Source organism: Colossoma macropomum, unplaced genomic scaffold, assembly GCF_904425465.1.
Source record: "Colossoma macropomum unplaced genomic scaffold, Colossoma_macropomum, whole genome shotgun sequence".
Lineage (NCBI taxonomy): Eukaryota > Metazoa > Chordata > Actinopteri > Characiformes > Serrasalmidae > Colossoma > Colossoma macropomum.
In genome coordinates, this window is record NW_023494793.1 from 45,506,216 (window position 1) to 45,529,025 (window position 22,810).

The 22,810-nt window shown below is 38.1% G+C and overlaps 1 protein-coding gene across 1 annotated transcript in view; it reads left to right on the top strand.

Annotated features, from left to right (window-relative positions):
- The window catches only part of jak3 (Janus kinase 3 (a protein tyrosine kinase, leukocyte)), a 39,816-nt gene that overhangs the window by 12,067 nt on the left and 4,939 nt on the right, over nt 1–22,810 (top strand). Inside the window, exons 3-20 of the mRNA XM_036579674.1 lie at nt 345–462; nt 1,818–1,935; nt 3,539–3,684; nt 4,820–5,120; nt 5,695–5,817; nt 6,758–6,915; nt 7,007–7,118; nt 8,181–8,361; nt 9,465–9,586; nt 10,785–10,916; nt 11,707–11,794; nt 12,708–12,829; nt 14,213–14,351; nt 17,265–17,413; nt 18,737–18,887; nt 20,432–20,565; nt 21,314–21,503; nt 22,544–22,668. Coding sequence (XP_036435567.1) covers nt 345–462; nt 1,818–1,935; nt 3,539–3,684; nt 4,820–5,120; nt 5,695–5,817; nt 6,758–6,915; nt 7,007–7,118; nt 8,181–8,361; nt 9,465–9,586; nt 10,785–10,916; nt 11,707–11,794; nt 12,708–12,829; nt 14,213–14,351; nt 17,265–17,413; nt 18,737–18,887; nt 20,432–20,565; nt 21,314–21,503; nt 22,544–22,668 — 2,609 coding nt within the window. The remainder of the gene's footprint in view (nt 1–344; nt 463–1,817; nt 1,936–3,538; nt 3,685–4,819; nt 5,121–5,694; nt 5,818–6,757; nt 6,916–7,006; nt 7,119–8,180; nt 8,362–9,464; nt 9,587–10,784; nt 10,917–11,706; nt 11,795–12,707; nt 12,830–14,212; nt 14,352–17,264; nt 17,414–18,736; nt 18,888–20,431; nt 20,566–21,313; nt 21,504–22,543; nt 22,669–22,810) is intronic.

A 22,810-nucleotide genomic window follows, 5' to 3' on the forward strand; every position in this document is an offset into this window, starting at 1 on the left:
TCTGACCAATCAGGGACACTATCTGACCAATCAGGGACAGCCTTCTGACCAATCAGGGACAGGTCTCTGACCAATCAGGGATAGCTCTCTGACCAATCAGGGACAGTGTTCTGGCCAATCAAATTTTAGTTGTTGTTGTTGTTGTTTTGTTGTTGTTTTGTTGCTGTTGTTTTGTTGCTGTTGTTTTGTTGTTGTTTTGTTGTTGTTTTGTTGCTGTTGTTTTGTAGTTGTTTTGTTGTTGTTTTGTTGTTGTTTTGTAGTTGTTTTGTTGTTGTTTTGTTGTTGTTTTGTTCTGTGCTGTATTCTTGTTTTGTTTTGATAACTGCAGTCTGGTTCACCTGCAGGCATATTACCTGTATTCCATCACCTGTTCGCTCTGGCATCAGAGGATCTTTCGTACTGGTACCCACCGACCCATGTGTTCAAGGCCGAGGAGAGTGTTACTGTCCTCTACAGAGTCCGGTCAGTACACGCTCAGAGTCCTCTGTTTCTATACTGTGGCTCAAAAAGTATTGGGACATTCATACTTAGAAATTAAGTTCATTGTGTTTGAAAACAAAATGTCAAACCAGCAGCTGGTTATTATAAACAGACCATCAAAACACCGTCATTTTCTTTTTTGCAAGGTTTGATTACTTTATCAAAGTATTCGCCCAACCTTGGCTGACAGAGACTCACATGAACCTTTTTGGCTGTTCTAGATTAAACACACTCATTTGAAGATGTTAAGTCATTCCCTAGGTATATATTATTGGCTTTTATCAGACATTATCATATATCTGAGCTTGTGTGTTTCAGTGTTACAGTGACTCTCAGTAAAGAGTCCTGACACAGAGCTGCCGCCGCTGTTTTACATTCCTAACAACTACCTGGAAGTTACATATCTAGAACCTCCAAAAAATGGGTTTGTGAAAGGCGCTATATAAGTAGAAATTATTATTATTATTATTATTATTATTATTATCTGACTCGTTGTGCAACTATTTAACTATTTAAAATCAGTAATAAAAAATGATATTTTGGCATTATTTTGACAATATTTTAATTACCCAGCCATTAAAGCACAAAACACCAGTGACACATAGAAGTTATGAGCTGCCTGATAAACAAAATTATTAATAAATTAATGAAATATAGTGAGCGAGTGTGACTCGCCTTCTCATCTGCCTTGAGATGCTTCCACTCTGATGAGCCTCGACCCAAAGAAGCAGATTAATAGAGCTGAAAACACTGTGTAATGTAAAATAAGCATCCTGATAACACCAGAGACCAAAATCTCTGAGAGAAATACATTTTTTTAAATAAAATACATATTTTTAAATGTAGTATAACGTTAATAATATAAAACGTAAACATGAATCTGGTTTATACAGAAGACATTTTTCCTCATGAAACTGGTCTGAAATCAAAGTTTGATTGGTTTATTTCTCTGTCAATTCTTAATGATGTTGGTAGTTAATCTAACGCTCCTGAAGTCCTGACCATGAGAGAGCAGCTCAGCTGAATCCACCTACAGACCGCAGAGAGAGCAATCCTGATTGGATCATTTTCTGTTGTAACTCTTTTGTTTCTAACCAAACCTCAACAGTGAAATAAGAGTGTTACTACAACACTTACAGAGTTTATAACAAGCCTGATGATGATATTAAAGAAGAATAAACTTAAAAATCACAGATGTTTATGTTTTATTTCACAGAAATCTTTTAGGCCTTCTCTGAATGTCCAGAAGGCTCAGAAGCTTCTCAGGATGGGGTCATATATGTTCTGTACTGTACCTACGTTTGATTGTTTATGTACTTGCGTGTGCGTTTGTACAGGTTTTTTTTCTCCAGCTGGTTTGGTCAGGGGTCCAAAGCGACATACCGCTACAGCCTGACCACAGGCAGGATCTGTGCTGTGCTGGACTACTGCGTCATCGACTATCTGTTCGCTCAGGTACATCAGATGCAAACAAAAACACAGTGGACGCTTGTGAGTCCTGGACAAAGTTCTGATGTATTTCTATACCATTAAATCCTGAATGCCCAGAGTTCTTCTAGAATGTGAACACTGACCTCGCCTTTAGAATTTTTAAAAAATCTGTTTCTTTCATCCCGAAACTAAATAATTTCTTAATTTGTCCATTAACATCTCCTATAATCATCTGTGCAGAAAGGAGCTTAACTCCAAACATATTCTACAGTCACTGGTGCTGTATGAATATGGTGCAGCACCAGTGACGGTGACTCCAGTGACATTCTGGTTAAAACGAAGGATTTTGTAAACTGGCTGACTCGTTGGCCGTGCAACTATTTAAAATCAGCACATCACACCAGTGACACATAGAAGTTTTGTGCTGCCTGATAAACAAAATTATTCATAAATTAAAGAAATATCATGAGCAAGTGTGACTCGTCTTCTCATGCCTGGAGATGCTTCCTCTCTGATGAGCCTTGACTCAAAGAGGCAGTTTAATAGAGCTGAAAATACTGTGTTAAAATGTAAAATAAGAGTCCTGATAAGAGCAGCGACCAAAATCTCTGAGACAAATTAATTTTTAAAATAAAATACATTTTTTAAATGTAGTACAATTACGTTAATAATACAAAACGTAAACATGAATCTGGTTAAACCTCTTAAAAATATTGTTTTATATTAAAAACGCTTCCTCAAATTGTTTTTGCGACGAGCTGTTTTACAGATGCAGAGCGACCCTGCAACAGGATAAAGAAAGACAAATCTGAGAAATCATGAGGGAAAGTTTTATTTGATCTTCGTTCAACTATGTAAATGAAAGTGAAAGTGATGATGATGATAAATGTACATACTGACCAATATTTTAAGCATGTTTTTAAGCCCTGAAACCTCTGTGACATGATTTCCCGCTGCAAATGAAGACCCATATGCACTCCAAACGTTTGTAGGCACCGTTGTTTCTTCTGAAATGATGATATTAGTAGGGAACTTGTCCTTCTTTGCTGCAGTAACAGCCTCTACTCTAATGAGAAGGACAAATAAATACAGTAGTCAGTATCAGGATGTGCTGTTGAAGTAAAGTTATGACTATGTGGGTTAGAAGAGTGCAGGCTAACTCCACCTCTAGATGATTAAGCAGCATTGCTCCCAGTAGAACCTCCTCCACGCCTCATTAGACCCCACACACCTACAAAACATAAACTGAATTCATCACCATTTCCTGTGTGCAATATAATCAGCGCTCCATGTGCAATATGGAACAAAGGCAATGCTACACAAAGTGCAAACAGACTGAGGGGTTTAGTTAGAGGCTTAACAGGTGATCTGAATCAGTAATCAGGTGAAGCAGAATGGTGGGGAGCAAGTGAGGGAGATCTGGGATCATGTTATCAGGTGGGGTGTTCTGGGAAATGGAGTCCGGAGGCTGGGCAGTAGTAACAGTGGGACCGGAGGGAGGCGTGACACAATGAAATAAGACACTTTAATTAGATTAAATTTAATTTAAAAAGTAAAATACTAATTAGATTATAAAATCAAAAATGAACGAGATTAAACAGATTCTCACACTGTTCTGATTTCGCAGTCTCGGAGTGACTTCGTGTCGGGGTGCGGTGGCGTGAATCCTCCACTGAGCGCCATGCAGGAGTGTTTGGGAATGGCTGTGCTGGACCTGTGGAGACAGGCCAAAGAGCGGAACCACAGCCCGAGAGAAGTGTGCAAGACCGTCAGGTACTCACAGCTAGACCGTGTTTATAGATCGCAGAGTCAGAAACCACATAATCACGACTGTTAGAGACACTGAAGCCGAGTGTGATGATTTAGGCCCACAGTTAGTAACAATGCTAATAAACGTCCAGCACTTTTTAGCCACATTAGCCTCGTAGATCCAGCACTAAAACTAAAGCAGCAAAATTCAGACACCAAACGTGTCTTGGCTGACCAACCACATTTAAAGGAAGTGGGGAGAACTGGATATAAAGATATATTTTTTGTTAAACTGTTTGTTTTTCTAGTATTTTATACAGTACATTTATTACATTTCTGTGGTTTTATGTACCAAAAACACCATTATTATTTTCCAACCTCTCCCACTCCCTTAGAATTAAACAGGCTGTCCTTGTTACTGTGCTGTAAGACTAATAGGTGTAAATGAGCTGTAAGACTAATAGGTGTAATAGCTGTTCTGATTGGCTGTTTTGTACTCAAAAAGCAGGCTGGACTGTTGTAGGCTGAGCGGGAGGGGCTCAACTGCTGTAGGCTGAATGGGTGGGGCTAAATGGCTGTAGGCTGAATGGGCGGGACTAACGTGCTGTAAGATGAAGGGGCGGGGCTAATGTGCTGTAAGATGAAGGGGCAAGGCTAAATGGCTGTAGGCTGAATGAGTGGGGCTAAAATGCTGGAAGATGAAATGGGTGGGGCTAAACTTGTGCCGGATGAATGGGTGGAGCTAAACTGCTGTAGGGCTAAATGGCTTTAGGCTGAATGGGCGGGGCTGAACTGCTGTAGGATGATTGGACGGGGCTAAATGGTTCTGGTCTTAACAGTTGGGACTAAATGGCTCTAGGCTGAATGGGCGGGGCTAAACTGCTGTAGACTGAATGGGCGGGGGTAAATGGTTCTAGGCCGAATGGGCGGGGCTTAACTGCTGTATGGATGTGTATACATAAACACTTTGGAATGTCTGCACTGGGGACCGAACCATACAGCACTGTTTACACACTACATCACACAGTGATTCTCCTTCATATGGGCCCTTTAATGACAGGCCTGGGGTGGATTTAGTTGTCTTCTCTTATATAATGTCACTCATGTTAGTTGCTATACCAACGAACTGTGCTGGACCAAATCATCGTCTGTGTTCCAGCTACAAGTCGTGCCTGCCGGAGACGCACCGTGAGGACATCCAGAGGATGAGCCGGCTGGCCCGGTACCAGATCCGTAAAACTCTGAAGCATTTCCTGCAGAAGCTGGGCCGCTGTTCGGCCGGAGAGCGCAGCCTGAAGCTGAAGTACCTTATGGAGCTGAGCGCCGTGGCCCCCAGCCATGGCTCAGAGTGCTTCACCATGCACCGATCCGGGTGGCTCCAGTGTCCAGAATCGCAGCCTGTCACTGTGGTCAGAGTGTCCGGAGAGGGAGGGATACAGACACGCTCAGAGGACGGACAGGTAACGATGTCCAAACAATGATCTCATTTTTTGCAGTTTAGCTGTAAAAGACAGTTCACAAGACACACTTTCTGTTTTTTTGGCCTTTTACTGTCACAACTTTTTTATAATTTGAAAGCAGAAAACAGGAAAGAAAAGGGAAATTAATACATATCAGAGAAAGCTTTTTACTTTTTTTGACTGGGTTGTAGAGACAGTACATTACAGGTTAATTACTCATTACTTTACCTCTGAGCTACTTAGTACTTTCAGCACTTTATAGTGCTGAAAAAAGATGAACTGATCAATGATATTACTGTTAATGATGTCACTGTTAATGATGTCACTGTTAATGATGTCACTGTTAATGATGTCACTGTTGTTGTTTGAGTAGAAACTGTTCAAATACAGCTGAAATAAAATCTTTGTAAATAAATAATGTGAATATTATAGTCAGAACAATAAGCTCTCATGAATCAACACAGCAGCATGACAGCAGTGGGTGCAGCTGAATTCAGTCGTTAGAAGAACTGTCCAGATACTTTTGGTCACATGGTGTGTCTGGCACTTCTCACTTTTGCTTTGTTCTCCTCAGGAATGGCAGACGTTCTGTGATTTCCCCCAGATCACAGACATCAACATAAAGCGACTAGGTCAGGAGCAGCTTCCTGCAGAGGGGCGAGTGGTCACTCTGACCAGACAAGATGACCGCTGCCTGGTCAGTGGAAATAAACCACCACACTTACACTCTAAGAGTCTGTATGTGGGCCGAAACTGTGATTCCTTACGAATATAATAGGATATAATGGATACTGAATCATTCACAGTAACTACTGAATTATTCATAGTAGATCCTAAATAATTCATAATATATACAAAATAATTCATAGTAGATACTGAATAATTCACAGTAACTACTGAATTATTCATAGTAGATACTGAATAATTCATAGTAGATACTGAATAATTCATAATATATACAAAATAATTCATAGTAAATGCTGAATAATTCACAATAAGTATTGAAAATTTCATAATAGATCCTGAATATTTCAGTAGATGATTAATAATGATTCATTGTAGATAATCAACCAATAATGTACTTCTATAATGAAAGAAATGCAAATGTCTAAAGCTCTGAAAATAATGTTCATAAATGTGTTATATTTAATTGTTTAATATTTAATTATTTACTAAATAATGCAATTTATCTTTATAAGTATAAAATCACAACTTTTTAATAGGCGTCCAAGTAATGAATATTAATGTTTAAAAAAGTGTACACTCCTGGGCAAAAAAATAATGTTTATTTTTTCTGAACTACACACAAATTAAGACTTTATCATGGCTGCTAACGCCGTTATTAGCTACGCTAACATACTTTAGTCCATGTTTATGGATAACAGTGAGTCATACAGTGTCAGAAACCACATAGTCAAGACTGTTTTCCTGATTTTGTGTGTGTGATGATTTAGGCCTGCAGGTGGCAGCATGCTAGCTTAGGTTACTTGTTAGCTACATTAGCCTCATAGCTCCAGTACTAAAACTAAAGAAGTTCGGACACCAAACACGTCTTGGCTGATCTAAATGTCCACCAAATTAGATTTTGGTCATCACTTTAACACGAGAGTGAGCTGAATGTGTTTCTCCGCCAACAGGAGGTTGAGTTTCAGACTCTGGCGGAGGCGCTGTCCTTCGTGTCACTAATCGACGGCTATTTCAGGCTGACCACCGACTCCAGTCATTATTTCTGCTCTGAAGTGGCTCCGCCCAGTCTGCTGCAGGACCTGGAAAGCCACTGCCACGGGCCTATCACGTAAATATGTACCTTCACCCAGAATATCTGTGTCCAGCGATGACTGAAGGGGTTCAGTGGAGCGCTGATGACTGTGCTTTTTCCAAACCAGGTCAGAATTCGCGGTGCACAAGCTCAAAAAGGCGGGAGCCCAAAACGGCATGTTTCTTCTACGCCACAGTCCCAAGGAGTTCGATAAGTACTTCCTCATGGTCTGCTTACAGGTACTGCTCACTCCCACACTCTACTGTATCTACATCATACAGTACAACAAAACACACTGTCATACAAGATCTAGATTACAGTTCTAATAATTAATCACAGACAAAAGCATTGATCTGTGTAGTTAATCGTGATTAATCTTGTCATATTTACTCTAAAGAAAGATTGCTTCACTTCAAAAGCAGTGCTTTTTGTTGTACAATTGAATGCAAAAGTTTTGGCACCCCTGGTCAAATTTTATGTTGTTGATTTTTCTGAGTAAAAACTGAAAGTTAACACATCCTCCACAGAGAACGCAATTCTGCTAAATATTTTCCATATATATATATATATGCCCGAAGGTTTTTGGGCACCCTTTAGTGAATTCAGCTACATTGAGGTGCACACAGGAGTTCAAATACACACATATTTTGTATAAACTCCCTAGAAAAACTTTAGACCACTAGAATAAGACACACTGGAGCAGCTGCACATGGGCTTAAAGTCATCATACCTGATGCCCAGTGTGGACTAGAGGGGTATTGGGCTGTAGGGCTGTGGAACTGTGTTCTCTGGAGTGATGGAGCTCCATACAGCACCTTTGGGATGACTTAAGGTGACATTTCCACTAATGCACTTGTGGCTGAATGCAATCAAATCCTCCTCACAGCCATGTTCCAATGTAGTGTAAACCCTTCCCAGAAGAGTGTAAACCCTTCCCAGAAGAGATATATATAAATATATATGTAAAAAATTATATATATTTATAGACCTCCAAAATGGTAACTTTACAGGAGAAGGAAAAAACCTACTTTACTTTTAATGTAAGTCAATGGAACCAGAATTTTTTCCAAGTCATTCTGGGCTGTTTCAGTTTCAAATCATAGTAAAATATCTCCTATTCTGTTTACAGACACTAAAGTTCTACTGAAAGTTTAGAATCTGCACTTTCCACACAGCTCCTTTCAATGAGCTATGCTTCAGAAATAATCCAGATAAAATTAGAGCATGATTTTGTTTTTGACCACAAGATCTGTGACTTTCAGTTTCACACAGAGCGCTTTGTTTTCTGTGTCTGTGCTCAGACGCAGCTGGGCGTGGACTATAAGGACTGTCTGATAGAGAAGAATGAGAAGTTCCACCTGGCGGGGATCCACAGCTCCTTCTGCACTCTGAAAGAACTGACCGACTTCTACCAGAACAACACGCTGCTGCTGTCCGACATCCCCGTCACTCTGGGCAGGTGCTGTCCACCCCGGGCCAAAGGTACTGGACATCTACTGCTCTTGTACACATACTTCACCATTGGTCACTCGGGCTGCAACAATCACCACAACACTGCCAAATTTCCATTGTCCACTAGTTTTGCCCTGAATGAGGCACGTTTTGGATCAGCTGTGCTCACTGCTCTGTGTTTGAACACTGCAAAAAATAATATCTTAGCCAGTGAAATCATCCTAAATCTAATCAGTGTATCTAATATTTCTCAGTATGATTTTGTTGTAAGAATAATATAAGATTATTGCTTTTGTTCTAGACATTTGTACTTGTTTTAAGTCATTGTATCTAACTAAAGTGTTTCATTTCATTGGCAGTTCATTTCATTATTTAACGTTTTAAACATTATTTCTTGAAATAAGCAAAAATATGTGTAAAATTAAAATGCCACTAAAATAAATAACTTTCATCAGATAAACAACTTAAAACAAGTAAAGAGGTCTAGAAATAAGTTCAATAATCTGCTAATATTCTTAATATATATATATATATATATATATATATATATAATAATATTCTTAATAGTAGATTATTCTTAATATTCTTCTTTCCCTGTCTAAGAGATCATTTTGCAGTGTCCCACTCCTAAACCTTCATGTAAATAAGTTTTTGACATGACCTGCGTGCTACACTGCAAAACATGGTATCTTGTCAAGTAAATTCAGTCGATATTTCTAATATTTCCCATTTTGAGATGGTTGTGCACTTATTATAAGATTGTCTAGCTTAGTTCCAGATATTATTTACTTGTTTTTGGTCATTTTATGAAGTAAAATTATCTCACTATGCTGGCAGATAATTTTACTGGTTTCAAGCTCATTTCTTACAACAAGCACAGTAATCTGCCAACATAGTGAGATAATTTTACTTAATAAAAGTACTTAAAACAAGTAAAAAAATAATAGAAATAAGCTAAATATATTATAAATATATACACAATATCTTAAGCTTACAACAATCTCAACAGGAGAAATATTAGATTTATCTCACTGTACAGATAATTTTACTTGACAAGAGACCATCATCATTTTTAATTAAATTTGTTTTTGTTTTTTAACTGAACTCTCGCTTTAACCCTGTGGTCACTGCAGAGCTCTCCAACCTGATCATCATTCGGAACAGCAGCGTGTCCGAAAGCCCCAGCTCTCCTCCTCAGAGACACAGACCGAGTCACATTCAGTTCCACATGATCAAACATGAGGACTTAATCTGGGTGAGAACAGCGTTTACAAACACATGAGCACTACATCGCACTCAGGGCCGGTCAAACAGTCCTCACGCCGGGCTGACCCGGACCCTCACAGTCTGCTAAATGCTAAAGCTTTGCAAACCCAGTTATGTTTTGAGCTCCATAACCTGAATATTTAAAATATGAACTTTAATTAGTAAGCTTAATAATTAAAGTCATTATATCTTAATATATTAATAATATATAATATTTCAAATTTTGAGATGATTCAAGGAATATTATAATATTATTTATATTTAACTTATTTCTAGAAAAATGTATAAATCATTTTAAATCGAGTCAATATATCTAATATTTCAAAATTTGAGACGATTGCAGGAATATTATAATATTATTTATTTGCCATTTTACTAAAATAATTTTAAAATGGGTAAAATGTAAAAAATGCCTGGAAATAAGTTTTAAAGTAAATCTTATAATAAGCTTATATCCATGTCAACATGAGAAATATTAGATATTACTTACCAAGACACCATTTTCTGCAGTGTATTAACTGAAAATGTGTTAACTTTCTAAAGTAAAAGAAACTAGCCAAACAAATACTCTGCAAAAAATGGTCTCGTCAAGTGAAGTGATCTTAAATCTAGTCGATATGTCTAACATTTCCCATTCTGAGATGGTTGTTTTCTTATTATAAGATTATGTGCTTATTTCTAGACATTTTTACTTGTTTTTGGTCATTTTATTAGTAAAATTATCTCACTATACTGGCAGATAATTTTGCTGGTTTCAAGCTCAACAAGCACAATTATCTGCTAAAATAGTGTGAATTTTACTCAATAAAATTACTTAAAACAGGTAAAAAATGTCTAGAAATAAATAATCTTAAATATTAAGCTTACAGCAATCTCACCTATTAGATTTATTGACTATATTTAAGATTATGTTACTTGACAAGACCTTTTTTGCAGTGTAGGTGATGTTTGTCTTTGACAGTTTTTTTCTCAAAATGACTTAAAAATAAATAAAATAATACAAACACAGTCTCTTTTTTATTAACCTGCAACCTGAGAATGTTTCTGCTTTACGTATTATTTTGGAGTTTGTTGCACAGAAACAATGCACTGCTTTGGTTCACTGTGGTTCTCTTCTCTAAATTGACTGATATGACCTTGTTTTGCGAGAGCGTCGGTTAACTAACGTCCTGCTCCGCTCGCTGCAGAAGGAGAGTTTGGGCCAGGGCTCCTTCACTCACGTCTACAGAGGCTACAAAACACACCGGCGGGACGGAGAAACCCACACCACTGAGGTTCTGCTGAAGGTTCTGGATGCAGAGCACAAGAACAGCTGGGAGGTGTGTTACCTCTCTCTTTTCTAACATATCTAACAGCATTTTAGCGCCAAGCTAGCGCTGGTGCACGTGTACGTTTTTAACTGTTTAGATTAAACAGATATTTGTAACAGACATTATCACATATCTGAGCTTGTGAGTATCAGTTCTACAGTGACTCTCTCAGTAAAGAGTCCTGCACAGAGCTGCCGCCACTGTTTTACATCCATAACAACTAACCTGAACCTGCTTAGAGTATGACTGGCAACCAAGACATTCTGTGTCCACTCACTGTCCACTCTATGAGACACTCCTACCTTGTCAGTCCACCTTGTAGATGTAAAGTCAGAGACGATAGCTCATCTGCTGCTGCACAGTTTGTGTTGGTCATCCTCTAATCCTTCATCAGTGGTCACAGGATGCTGCTCACAGGACGCTGTTGGCTGGATATTTTTGGTTGGTGGACTATTCTCAGTCCAGCAGTGACACTGAGGTGTTTAAAAACTCCAGCAGCACTGCTGTGTCTGATCCACTCAGACCAGCACAACACACACTAACACACCACCACCACGTCAGTGTTACTGCAGTGCTGAGAATGATCCACCACCCAAATAGTACCTGCTCTGTGAGGGTCCATGGGGGTCCTGACCACTGAAGAACAGGGTAACAAAGTGTGCAGAGAAACAGATGGACTACAGTCTGTTACTGTAGAACTACAGAGTGAAACTATACGGTCAGTGGAGCTGATAGAGTGGACAAGGACTGCGTTCCTCCAAACTAGCATTAATTCATTTTTCCACTGTCTGTATTTCAGTCTTTCTTCGAAGCAGCCAGCCTGATGAGCCAGATTTCCCACAAGCACCTGCTGCTGGTGTATGGGGTCAGCGTCCACAAGTCCAAAAGTACGTCTCACACATATTTCAGGTTTTTGCTCTGATGTTCTGATATTTTGTGTGTTTTTGGTTCTACAGAGCTCTGATTCTGTCCTTGCTGGTCTAAGCTGGTTTATGCTGGTCTGTAAAAGTTCTCCAGTGCAACATTTTAGCTCTTGCCACGCCCCCTTTAGGTGAAAACATCTTAAAATTAGTCAATAAGTCTGATATTTCTAATTATGAGGTTGTTGTAAGAGGATTATTGAACTTGTTTCTAAATACTTTTAAAAGTCATTTTATCTGGAAGTGTTTTATTCCACTGGTACATCATTTATATGTTTTGAGAAATGATGCAGATCATTTAGCTTATTTCAAGAAACGATGTTTGAAGGAAGTAAAAACTCTCAATTATCCAGTACACTGGTAAAAAATGTATTATCTTAAATCTGTTTTTCTAATACTTCTCATGTTGAGATTGTTGTAAGCTTATTGTACATTATTTAGTTTATTTCTAGACATTTTAACTTGTTTTAGTTGATTTTAGTAAATCAAATTATGAGAAATATTAGATATTGACTAGATTTAAGATTATTTCACTTGACAAGATATCATTTTTTGCAGTGTATAATAATGTTGGCTTTTGTATTTTGACTCTTTATGGTTAGCGAGTTAGCGTGCTAACTGCACCAAAAGTTTTTTGTCAGCAATCTTCCGGTCCACCCTCGGTCATACTCGGTCATATCTAACCGTGAATGTCCAGCATGGCTGCAGCTGAAGTGGCCCTTCATGACCTGGAGGGGCCTTAAATCAGTGAGAGCTCTCTGGATGAACACACTTGAGCACTGAGAGGTTTGGAGTGGTGCTGATGCTGCAGGTCTCCTGACCTGTGGACGCTTTGTGTGACCTCGTCTGACCCCTGTGTGACCTGTTTTGATCCCCGCAGACATCATGGTGCAGGAGTTCGTAAAGCACGGAGCTCTGGACCTCTACCTGAAGAGATCGTCCGTGTCGCTCAGCTGGAAACTGGACGTGGCCAAGCAGCTGGCCTGCACTCTCAACTTCCTGGTGAGACAAAAGTGTTCATTAATTAACACAGCAAAAAAAAACGACATATTAGCAGGAAAAGCAGTAAATATATCTTATATTTCTCATGATGAGGTTGTAAGAATATTATAAGATTATTGAACATATTTCTAGACATTTTTACTTTACATTTTATCTGGTAAAGGTATTTTAATCCATTGGCAGATCATTTTACTAGCTTTGAGAAACAATGCAGATCATTTTGCCTATTTTTGTGTGTTTAATGTTTGAAATGAATAAAATGATCTGCTAATGGAATTAAACACTTTAATTACATAAAAAACTCCCAACATGAGCTTTTAACAACAACCTGCTATTCTTACCCATGCTGCAAAAAAGTTCCCTAAGCGAGTAAAAACCATCTCAAATCTAGTGAATATATCTAATATTTATCATTATGAGATTATTGTCAAAATATTATAAGATTATTTGACTTATTTTTAGACATTTTTATTTGTTTGAAGTCATTTTAATCTAAATAAAGTGTCCTTTGGCACCATTTGCAGATAATTTTACTTGCTTTTTTAAAAAACTGCAGATAATTTTACTCATTTTAGGAAATTAATAAAATAATCTGCCCACACTTGTATTCTTAATTATCTAGTTCACTGCAAACAATGATAACTTAGCGAGTAAAACATATTTCTCTATGAGATTGTTGTCAGAATATTATAAGATTGTCACATATTTCTAGACATTTTTACTTGTTTGTGTCGTTAAAGTGTCTTTTTCCATTAGCAGATCATTTTACTCAGTACAGTGTACAATACAGGCTTTGACTAATTAAACAAAGCAAGGAAGCAAGGTGGCCACTTTAGGCTTTTACTGTAACAGTTGTGTTCAGTGAACAAGATAAAACAATTAAATCATTAATCGCTATCATTTATAAGAATTAATCGTCAGCTATCGTGACAGGCCTAAAAAATGGTCTCTTGTCAAGTGAAATGATCTTAAATCTAGTCAATACATCTAAAATTTCTCATTTTGAGATGGTTGTGCTCTTATCATAAGATTATTTAGCTTATTTTCAGAAATTGTTTACTTATTTTAGATCATTTTATTCAGTAAAATTATCTCACTATACTGGCAGATAATTTTGCTGGTTTCAAGCTCAACAAGCACAATTATCTGCCAACATAGTGAGATAATTTTACTTAATAAAATAACTTAAAACAAGTAAAAAATAGAAATAAGTTAGATAATCTTGTATTAAGCTTACAACAATCTCAACAGGAGAAATATTAGATTTATTGACTGTATTTAAGTTAGTTTCACTTGATAAGACAGAGTGAAGCTCTAACTGCTGTATGTGGTGATGGAAGCTGAGGCTCAGCTGGAGTGACTTGTATCTGTGTACTTTCGCAGGAGGAGAAGAACATTGTGCACGGAAACATCTGCGCTAAGAACCTGCTGCTGGTCCGAGAGGGGGATCCAAACTCGGACAACTCGCCCTTCATTAAGCTCAGTGACCCGGGCATCAGCGTGGCCATGCTGGGCAGAGAGGGTAAACACAAAAACTAGTCTGTTTATCTGTGGACAGTTAAGCCTCTGAGCTCTGAGCTCATTCTCTCTCGATCTGTTCATCTCTTCTTAAACTCTCCTTTAAAGGCTCTTCATATAACATGATCCTCATATGTTTCATATCTAAATGCTCCGTTATCTTCATCACTACTTTCCAAAACCGCTGCAGCAGCTTCAGCAGCTGTAAACTCTCTGCACGCCGTTTCACATGAGTCTCCGATGTGGACTGAATGAAGAATGAAGGGTTTCCGGCGTGATGGTCAGTCCTTAGTGATTTCCTGAGTGTCCATTGGTCAGTTTCACACAGATTGTAGACGGATACACGAATCCACCAGTTCCACACGGTGAGAGGCAGATGGCGTGTATCTCAGCCCCTCTTCATAGGCTCATAACTCCGGATGTGAGTGTCGTATGATCTCGTGATAAGATGGAATAGAAAGGGCGACTCTACAGATTCAGGAAGTGTTTGAACTGGATTTCTGAGCCCCAGAGTGTTAACGCCAGAGAACTGTTTACTGCCTCACAAGCCAGAGACTCTCAGCAGAGAGTCTAGTACTTTTCATCCAGTTACATGGCCAAGAAGCACCTACTTTGGGGCCAAATGACCAATCACGACTCATTGTTTTGGTGCGACGTGTCTGTGTGTGATTGTGTAAATCACAGAAATATATTTCACACTAAAAGGCTCATTTTTCACCATAATGTCCACTTCAGGCAGCTGTTTATTATTGCTGACTGGAATTTGGCTGGAAACTTTTTCACTGTCTAAATGATAAACAAAGCACACTTTGAAAATAAATATATCTCAGCAAGTGAAAACATCTCAGTCTAGGCAGTATATCTAATATTTGTCATTATGAGACTGTTGTCAGAATATTATGATGATCACTCTTATTTTTAGACATTTTTTACCTGTTTTAAGACATTTTATCTAATTAAAGTGTCTTATTTTGATGGCAGATCATTTTACTTGTTTCCAACTTTATTGCGTGAAATGAGCAAAATGATTTGCTTTATTTTATTTAAGTAAAATGATCTGCCAGTGGAATAAAACAGTTTCACCAGATAAAATTACTTAAAACAAGTGAAATACAAAAAATATTATATTCTTACAACAATCTCATGATGAGAAATATTAGATACATTGACTGGATTTTTCTAGCTTTGTGTACACTAAGATACGAGACTGTTTTCTAATTTGGAGGAAAATTATAAAACGAGAGGGAATACGATTTTTGAAACGTTCGGTATTCAGAATTTCAGAACAGAATAAAATATAATAGAATAAAATAGAGCAATAGGAGAAATTAGTGAAATGGTGGTGCTGTAGTCCACAGCTCACTAATGCTGTTTTCAGGTGGTCTTGATTTTGTTAAATATGCTGTTTCCCACCAGGAGGCGCCACATAAACATCCTTAACAGTTAAATGATGAAATCAGAAATCATTGAAATTTTCGGTGCAGCACAAATTGGCTGAGTTGTGACATCAACACACTGCAAAACATCATATCTGGGCAAGTGAAATGATATTAAATCTAATATTTAGATGGTTGTAAGCTTATTATAATATTATTTAACTTTTTTTTAACTTGTTTTAAGTGACTTTAGTAAGTGATATTATTTCACTGTATTGGCAGATAATATTTCATGTTTCAAGCATATTTCTTACAACAAGCAATAGCATCTGTCACTATAGTGAGATTGTATTACATACTAAACTCACTTAAAACAAGTAAAAAGTCTAGAAATAAGTTAAATAATATTATAACAAGCTTAACATCTTCAAAATGAGAAATGGTAGATATATTAACTAGATTTTTTGTGGTGCATTAGTGTCATTATGGCTGAGGAAAAAAAAAGAACAGTCCAGCAGCAAAAACAATCAGATGAACCACATAAATATAATTAAAATGTACATTTTAAAAAGCCACATTTTTAAAAAAGTCAAGAAAACACAGATACATTGTTACGGGACAGCAGGGAGGTGGACCCCAGTACAGAGAGGAAAACCCGTGAGAAAGGGGGTTAAATAAATTTATTGAGGCAACGAAGTGTGAACTTGGCACGTTGGAGTTGAGGTGACCCAGAGCCAGGCTCGAACAGCCGATATACTGATCAGCAGTCCGTGGAGTTACCACTGCACCACTGGGAAGCACAGGCAACAATGGGAAAAACACCTCAAGGAACGAGAAATAAAAGGGCGGGAAAAAGGGCAAACAAAGGAGACGCTGAAAGCAGCTCAAACAAAACTAGAAACGTGAAATAAAAGATAATAAGAAAACAAAAATTACTTCCTCTGTAATTATGAAGCGAAGGCAGACTTTATGTTTCACTTGTTTGCTCTTAGTGGAGTAAACACCTTTTATAGGGCTTGGAGCCGTTTGTAGCTCAAGCCTTCTTGTTTTCACGTAGTTTTAGGACTTTTTTTCTTTTCTTTTCTTTTCTTTTCTTTTCTTTTCTTTTTGTTTAAATACCCACCTGGGCTGCGTACCGTACCGGTCACCCCTCTACAAAGGTGTGACAAAGGGCTGCTGTTTGCACAGCCTTAAGTTGAAGAGTCCACAGTTGTGCCAGCTTGGGCCTAATCAGGCCGAGGGCTTCTGGGAATTGGAGTTCCCTGAAGTTACGGCACCTCACTGCCATCATCTCTGCTGGCGGCTGGCGGCGCAGCCTGGGCCCTTACATACATAGATCAGAATCATAATGCTGCTGGCAGAAAGGAGATGATATTCTTGCAAAGCAGAAAAGAATGACATTCATTGTCGCAAGGAAATTACGCAACTCTGGAGTAGAAAATGATAAACATTAGAGAGAATAAAGGTGTACACCTGATAAATATCTAAAAATGTATAGGAAAGTGTGCAGAAATGTGCTGAGCATGTTTGTGTGTGTTCAGTGGTTTTAGACAGAATCCCCTGGGTGGCCCCGGAGGTGCTGGACACGCTGGAGTTGGGTCAGCAGAGCGATAAGTGGAGTTTTGGGACGACATTGTGGGAGCTCTTCAACGGAGGAGAGGTTCCACTGCAGCGCCTCGACCCCAAACAGGTAATACGACACTCACACTGCAAAAAAAACACATCTTGTCAAGTAAAATTATCTTAAATGTAGCGGATGTTTAATATTTTTGATTTTGAGATTACTGTAAGCTTATTATATAACTTATTTCTAGACATTTGTTACTTGTTGTCAGTGACTGTAGTGAGTTAAGTGATCTCACTACTCTGGCAGATCACTTTGCTTGCTGTAAGAAAGTGCTTGAAACCAGAAATATTATCTGCCAATACAGCAGAGGCGTGGACTCGAGTCATATGACTTGGACTCGAGTCTGTCTCGAGTCACTAATTTGATGACTGAATCGAGACTCGACTATCTAGACTTGAGACTGTTAGTGATTTGTTGCCACCTCTGCAATACAGTGAGATACTTTGACTCACTAACATCACTTAAAACAAGTAAACAATACCCAGAGATCAGTTAAATAGCCTAAAGTAAGCTTACACCACCTCAACATGAGAAATATTAGATATATTGTCTAGATTCCAGATCATTTTACCTGACAAGATACCATTTTTTGCAGTGTATACAGAACTGTGCAAAAAGCCATCTAAGAAAATGACCTGTAAAGTTGTTTATCTGGATAGTAAATATTGATTTGTTAAAAAAGGCTAACGTTAAAATAAATTCAAATAAATGATCAATTCTTATGAGAGCAGCGAGAAGTCAGGAGCAAGATCATAACTTTACTGAAAACAACACGACGTCAGACTCCTGATGGCTGTATAAACGTTTATTTGTATCAGTTCTAACGCTAAATGTCTTGCTACCAGTGACGTACGCAGGAATCTTTTTTTCCACACACCCCGTCTCGACTCCAGGACTTTTATTTTACTGTTCTGTTTTAAAACATTCGGTTATGAAAAGGTACAAATACGAACTTTTCACCTGGAAAAACTTATTTAAGGTTCACAATCAGACCTTAAAACCTCTGTTGGACCTTTGAGGGAACACTTACACTATTTAGACCTTGATGAACGAAAAATGTACCTGAACAGAACCTTTATTTCTAACAGGGTAAAAGGGACTAAACCTCCAGCTGTCAGGTCTGATGAATGTAGAGACAAAAATTCAGACACAAAGCATAAAGAATTACGTGCGATCAGTCTGTGTGCAGTCGGGTCTGTTCAGTATGTTCCCTCACACACGTGAGACTCACCAAGACTGGTTCCTCGTATGTGTAACGTACTTGCTGTAATGCAGTGATTCTGATCGTGATTCTACAGTAGGCTCTGTCCGAGTCCCAGCCTGCGGCTGTGTTCAACGTGTCTTTACACCGCCGGCTCTCCTCTCTATTTTATTCTGTTTGAGCAGAAGCAGCAGTTTTACGAGCGACGCTCTCAGCTGCCCTGCCTGGACTGGACCGAGTTAGCTGACCTCATATCACAGTGTATGGAGTACCAGCCTGAACTCAGACCGTCATCCAGGAGCATCATCCGCCACCTCAACAGCCTCATCACTTCAGGTAGTGCAGACGTAACACACTCTGTACACAAATACACAATTACACTACTGTAATAACACAGTCAGAGCAACAATAACGTAATAATTCTGCTTATACACACGATGTATTTTCATGTTTGGTTGTTTATTGCTGTAATTTCAACACTTGCTCTTTAAGTACCACTATACATTTGTGGAATCATGTATGTATTTCTTTATATGTGTCGCTGCTGTAGGAAAATTTTTTTTTTTCTCTATTTTTGTCGTTTTCAGTTTGTGACATAATTTGAAATTTAATTTGCCTGTTGCCCTTTAGGTTGTGTGAAAATGTCGTGATAAATAGGCCAAAATAAATGGCCCAAAATTACTTGGAAAAACGTCACATTGACGTACATCAATATTATGATCACATACACACACACACACACACACACACACACACACACACACACGCATACACATACACACACACACACACACATACACACACACATACACACACACACACACACACACACACACATACACACACACACACACACACGCATACACATACACACACACACACACACACACACACTCACACACACATACACACACACACACACACACACACACACATACACACACACACACACACACACACATACACACACACATACACACACACACACACACACACATACATATATATATATATATATATATATATCGCTGCTGTCAGAAGAACACCTCGTATCTCCATTTTTGTCGTTTTTCAGTTTTTGACATAATATAAACATGCCTGTGGCCCTTTACATTTTGTATAAATTTCATAATGTCTGGATCAAAAGAAATGGCCAAAAATGACTTGGAACAAAGCCTGGTTCCATTGACTTACATTAAAAGTAAGGTATGTTTTTTCCTTCTCCTGTAAAGTTACCATTTTGGAGATGCAAGGTTTTCTTCTGACAACAGCGAGATATGTACACATATATATATATATATATATATATATATATATATACTAATTCTATGTTATTGGGCCCTGGCTTCTTATTGACAAAAATCACTTATTGCATCACTTCTGCCTGTGTTTTTAGCTTTATTAATAAGCCCACTTGCCAATTTAATATTGACCACAATTAACCTTTTATTTATAATTTTCTTTGTTACCTTCAACTAACCTATACTCAGAATTTGTTTTACTGGATGTGGTGTGTTCAATTACAGCCGGGCAAATACTACATCAAGAACAGGGCTTGGCACATCTTATTTTAATAATAATAATAATAGTAATAATAATAATTATAATAAATTTTATTTGTAGGGCAACTTTTTATACAAGTAGTGGCTCGAACTGCTTTGCAGTCCAGTAATAAATTAAGATCACTGAAGCATCAAAGCTATTTGATTGCTAATAGTGCCCCCTTGTGGAGATATATTAGTCTCCTAAATGTAAGTAAGTAAGTTACGTGCCAGTTAAATGAGGTGCTTCGCATCTAAAAAGAACACAGTGAGCTTGACTGCCTAATAAAGAGTTGTTTAAAATTCCACATCAATGACTAAAAGTTATAAACTCCACAGATTACGAGATTCTGCATGCGTCCGGCACGCTGCCGGAGAGAGACGGCTTCTGGAGAGCACTGAGCATGCCCAGACAGCAGGAGCAGGAGGTGTTCGAGGAGAGACACCTGCGCTTCATTTCTCATCTGGGGAAGGTGAGCACGCATGCACTCACCTGCATTAATCACTAGAGGGCAGCACTGTATTGAAATACACATGTACTGTACTTACATTCTGTGACCATTAGAGGGCAGAATTACCTCTAAATCATCTTCAAAAGCAATCTTAGCAAACCCGCTCTAGCCCTTAGCAGCGTCACTGGTTGTCAGCACTTCTACAGTCAATAATAATTATGGTTAATAATTACAGGTGATAATGCTGTACAGTCAATTATTATCTAGTTCAGTTAATGAAGAACTTGAAATGTTAAGCATTAATCAGGATGTTTTTGGAAACAGCAATAACTTGTGCAGAGGCTGAAAAACCTGCCTTGTACTTCCTCTAACTGGCCACTTTATTAGAAACACCTACATTGTACTTCCACTCAGTGGTCGCTATATTAGAAACAACCACCTTGTGCTTCCTCTAACTGGCCACTTTATTAGAAACATCTACATTGTACTTCCACTATATTAGAAACAACCACCTTGTGCTTCCACTAACTGGCCACTTTATCAGAAACACCTACTTTGTACTTCCACTCACTGGCCACTTTATTAGAAGCATCAACCTTGTGCTTCCACTAACTGGCCACATTATTAGAAACACCTACCTTGTGCTTCCACTCACTGGCCACTTTATTAGAAACATCTACCTTGTGCTTCCACTAACTGGCCACTTTATTACTTATTATTATTAACATACTATTGGCGATCGGTACTGACTGCTGCCGTCTGTGTTCAGGGTAATTTCGGCAGTGTGGAGCTGTGTCGTTATGACCCGTTAGGTGACAATACAGGAGAGTTAGTGGCCGTGAAGCAGCTGCAGCCCAACAAGCAGGCCAACATGGCTGACTTCCAGAAAGAGATCCAGACCATCAGCTCTCTGCACTGCGATTACATCGTCAAATACAGAGGAATCTGCTACAGTGCAGGTACGAGAGACTACACGCATAATAAAACAAAAGAAACCATTAAAAAAGTAGAAAAGAGAGAATGTAGAAAAGTAGAAAGAGGAAATGTTTTGAAAATTAAATTAAATTAAAATGAATCATATCAAGCAAAAAAAAAAAATCTGCCAACAAAATTTATTTATTAAGATTTCTCGAAATAAGCAATAATATCTAATTCTCCACATCACCCTAAATATCTAAACACTAGTAAGAAAATCTAAATATTACACTTCACTTCATACAGTAATACAGCCTTACTAACAGACTTAACAGCGCTGAGCATGTACTTTATTATTGTGCATGGAAACAGAATCTTAGATGCTAATATTAAGTTTAAAATGCCATATCTACATATTTTCTTTCTAGTGTTTAGATATTTAGGGTGATGTAAAGATCTAGATATTATAACTGATTTCAAGAAATCTTCTGTAGTAAATCAGACTGACCCCACTGGCAGATTGTTTTGCTTTATATAAGTTTTTATGTAAATTTGTGTATGTAACATAAATGTAACATATTTTTCTAGTTTTTCTGAACGGCTTTTAAGCAGAGTATCTCAAGTTTTCTAGTAAAGTAATCTGTGAATATGTGTATGCATTCCTATATCCCTGTCTTGAATTGTGGGTTAAATTGAGTTGAATTAAGTTAAATTGAGTGAAATAGAGTTGAAATTCTTTGAAATTAAGTTAATTCAAATGAAATTTAGTGAACCTAAAGTTGAATTGAGTTAAGCTGAGGAAAACTGAGTCAAACAGATTTGAAATGAGTTAAATTGATTTGACCTGACTTGAATTGAGTTGAGTTGAGTTGCCCTGAGTTAAATTGAGTTGAATCGAGTGAAACTGAGTTGCTCTGAGTTAATTGAGTTGAATGGAGTGAAGCTGAGTTACTCTGAGTTAATTGAGTTGAATTAAGTAAAGCTGAGCTGCTCTGAGCTAACTGAGTTGAATGGAGTGAAACTGAGTTGCGTTGAGTGAAATTGAGTTGAACTGAGTGGAGTTGACTCGGCTCTCCGACTGCAGGCCGTCTGAGTATGAGGCTGGTGATGGAGTATCTCCCGTATGGCAGTCTGATCGGATACATGGAGAAATGCAAAAACACCGTCAACACCAGGAGGCTGCTGCTGTTCGCCTCGCAGATCTGTAAGGTACAGAAACACACACAATGTGTTCATTTAACAGGATCAATATTCACATTCATCATCCAGTACCTCCTTTACCTCATCAGTACTTCATTAAATTAAATTAACTGATGGAACTGAATAAATCCATGCGATGGTCAGGAACCAA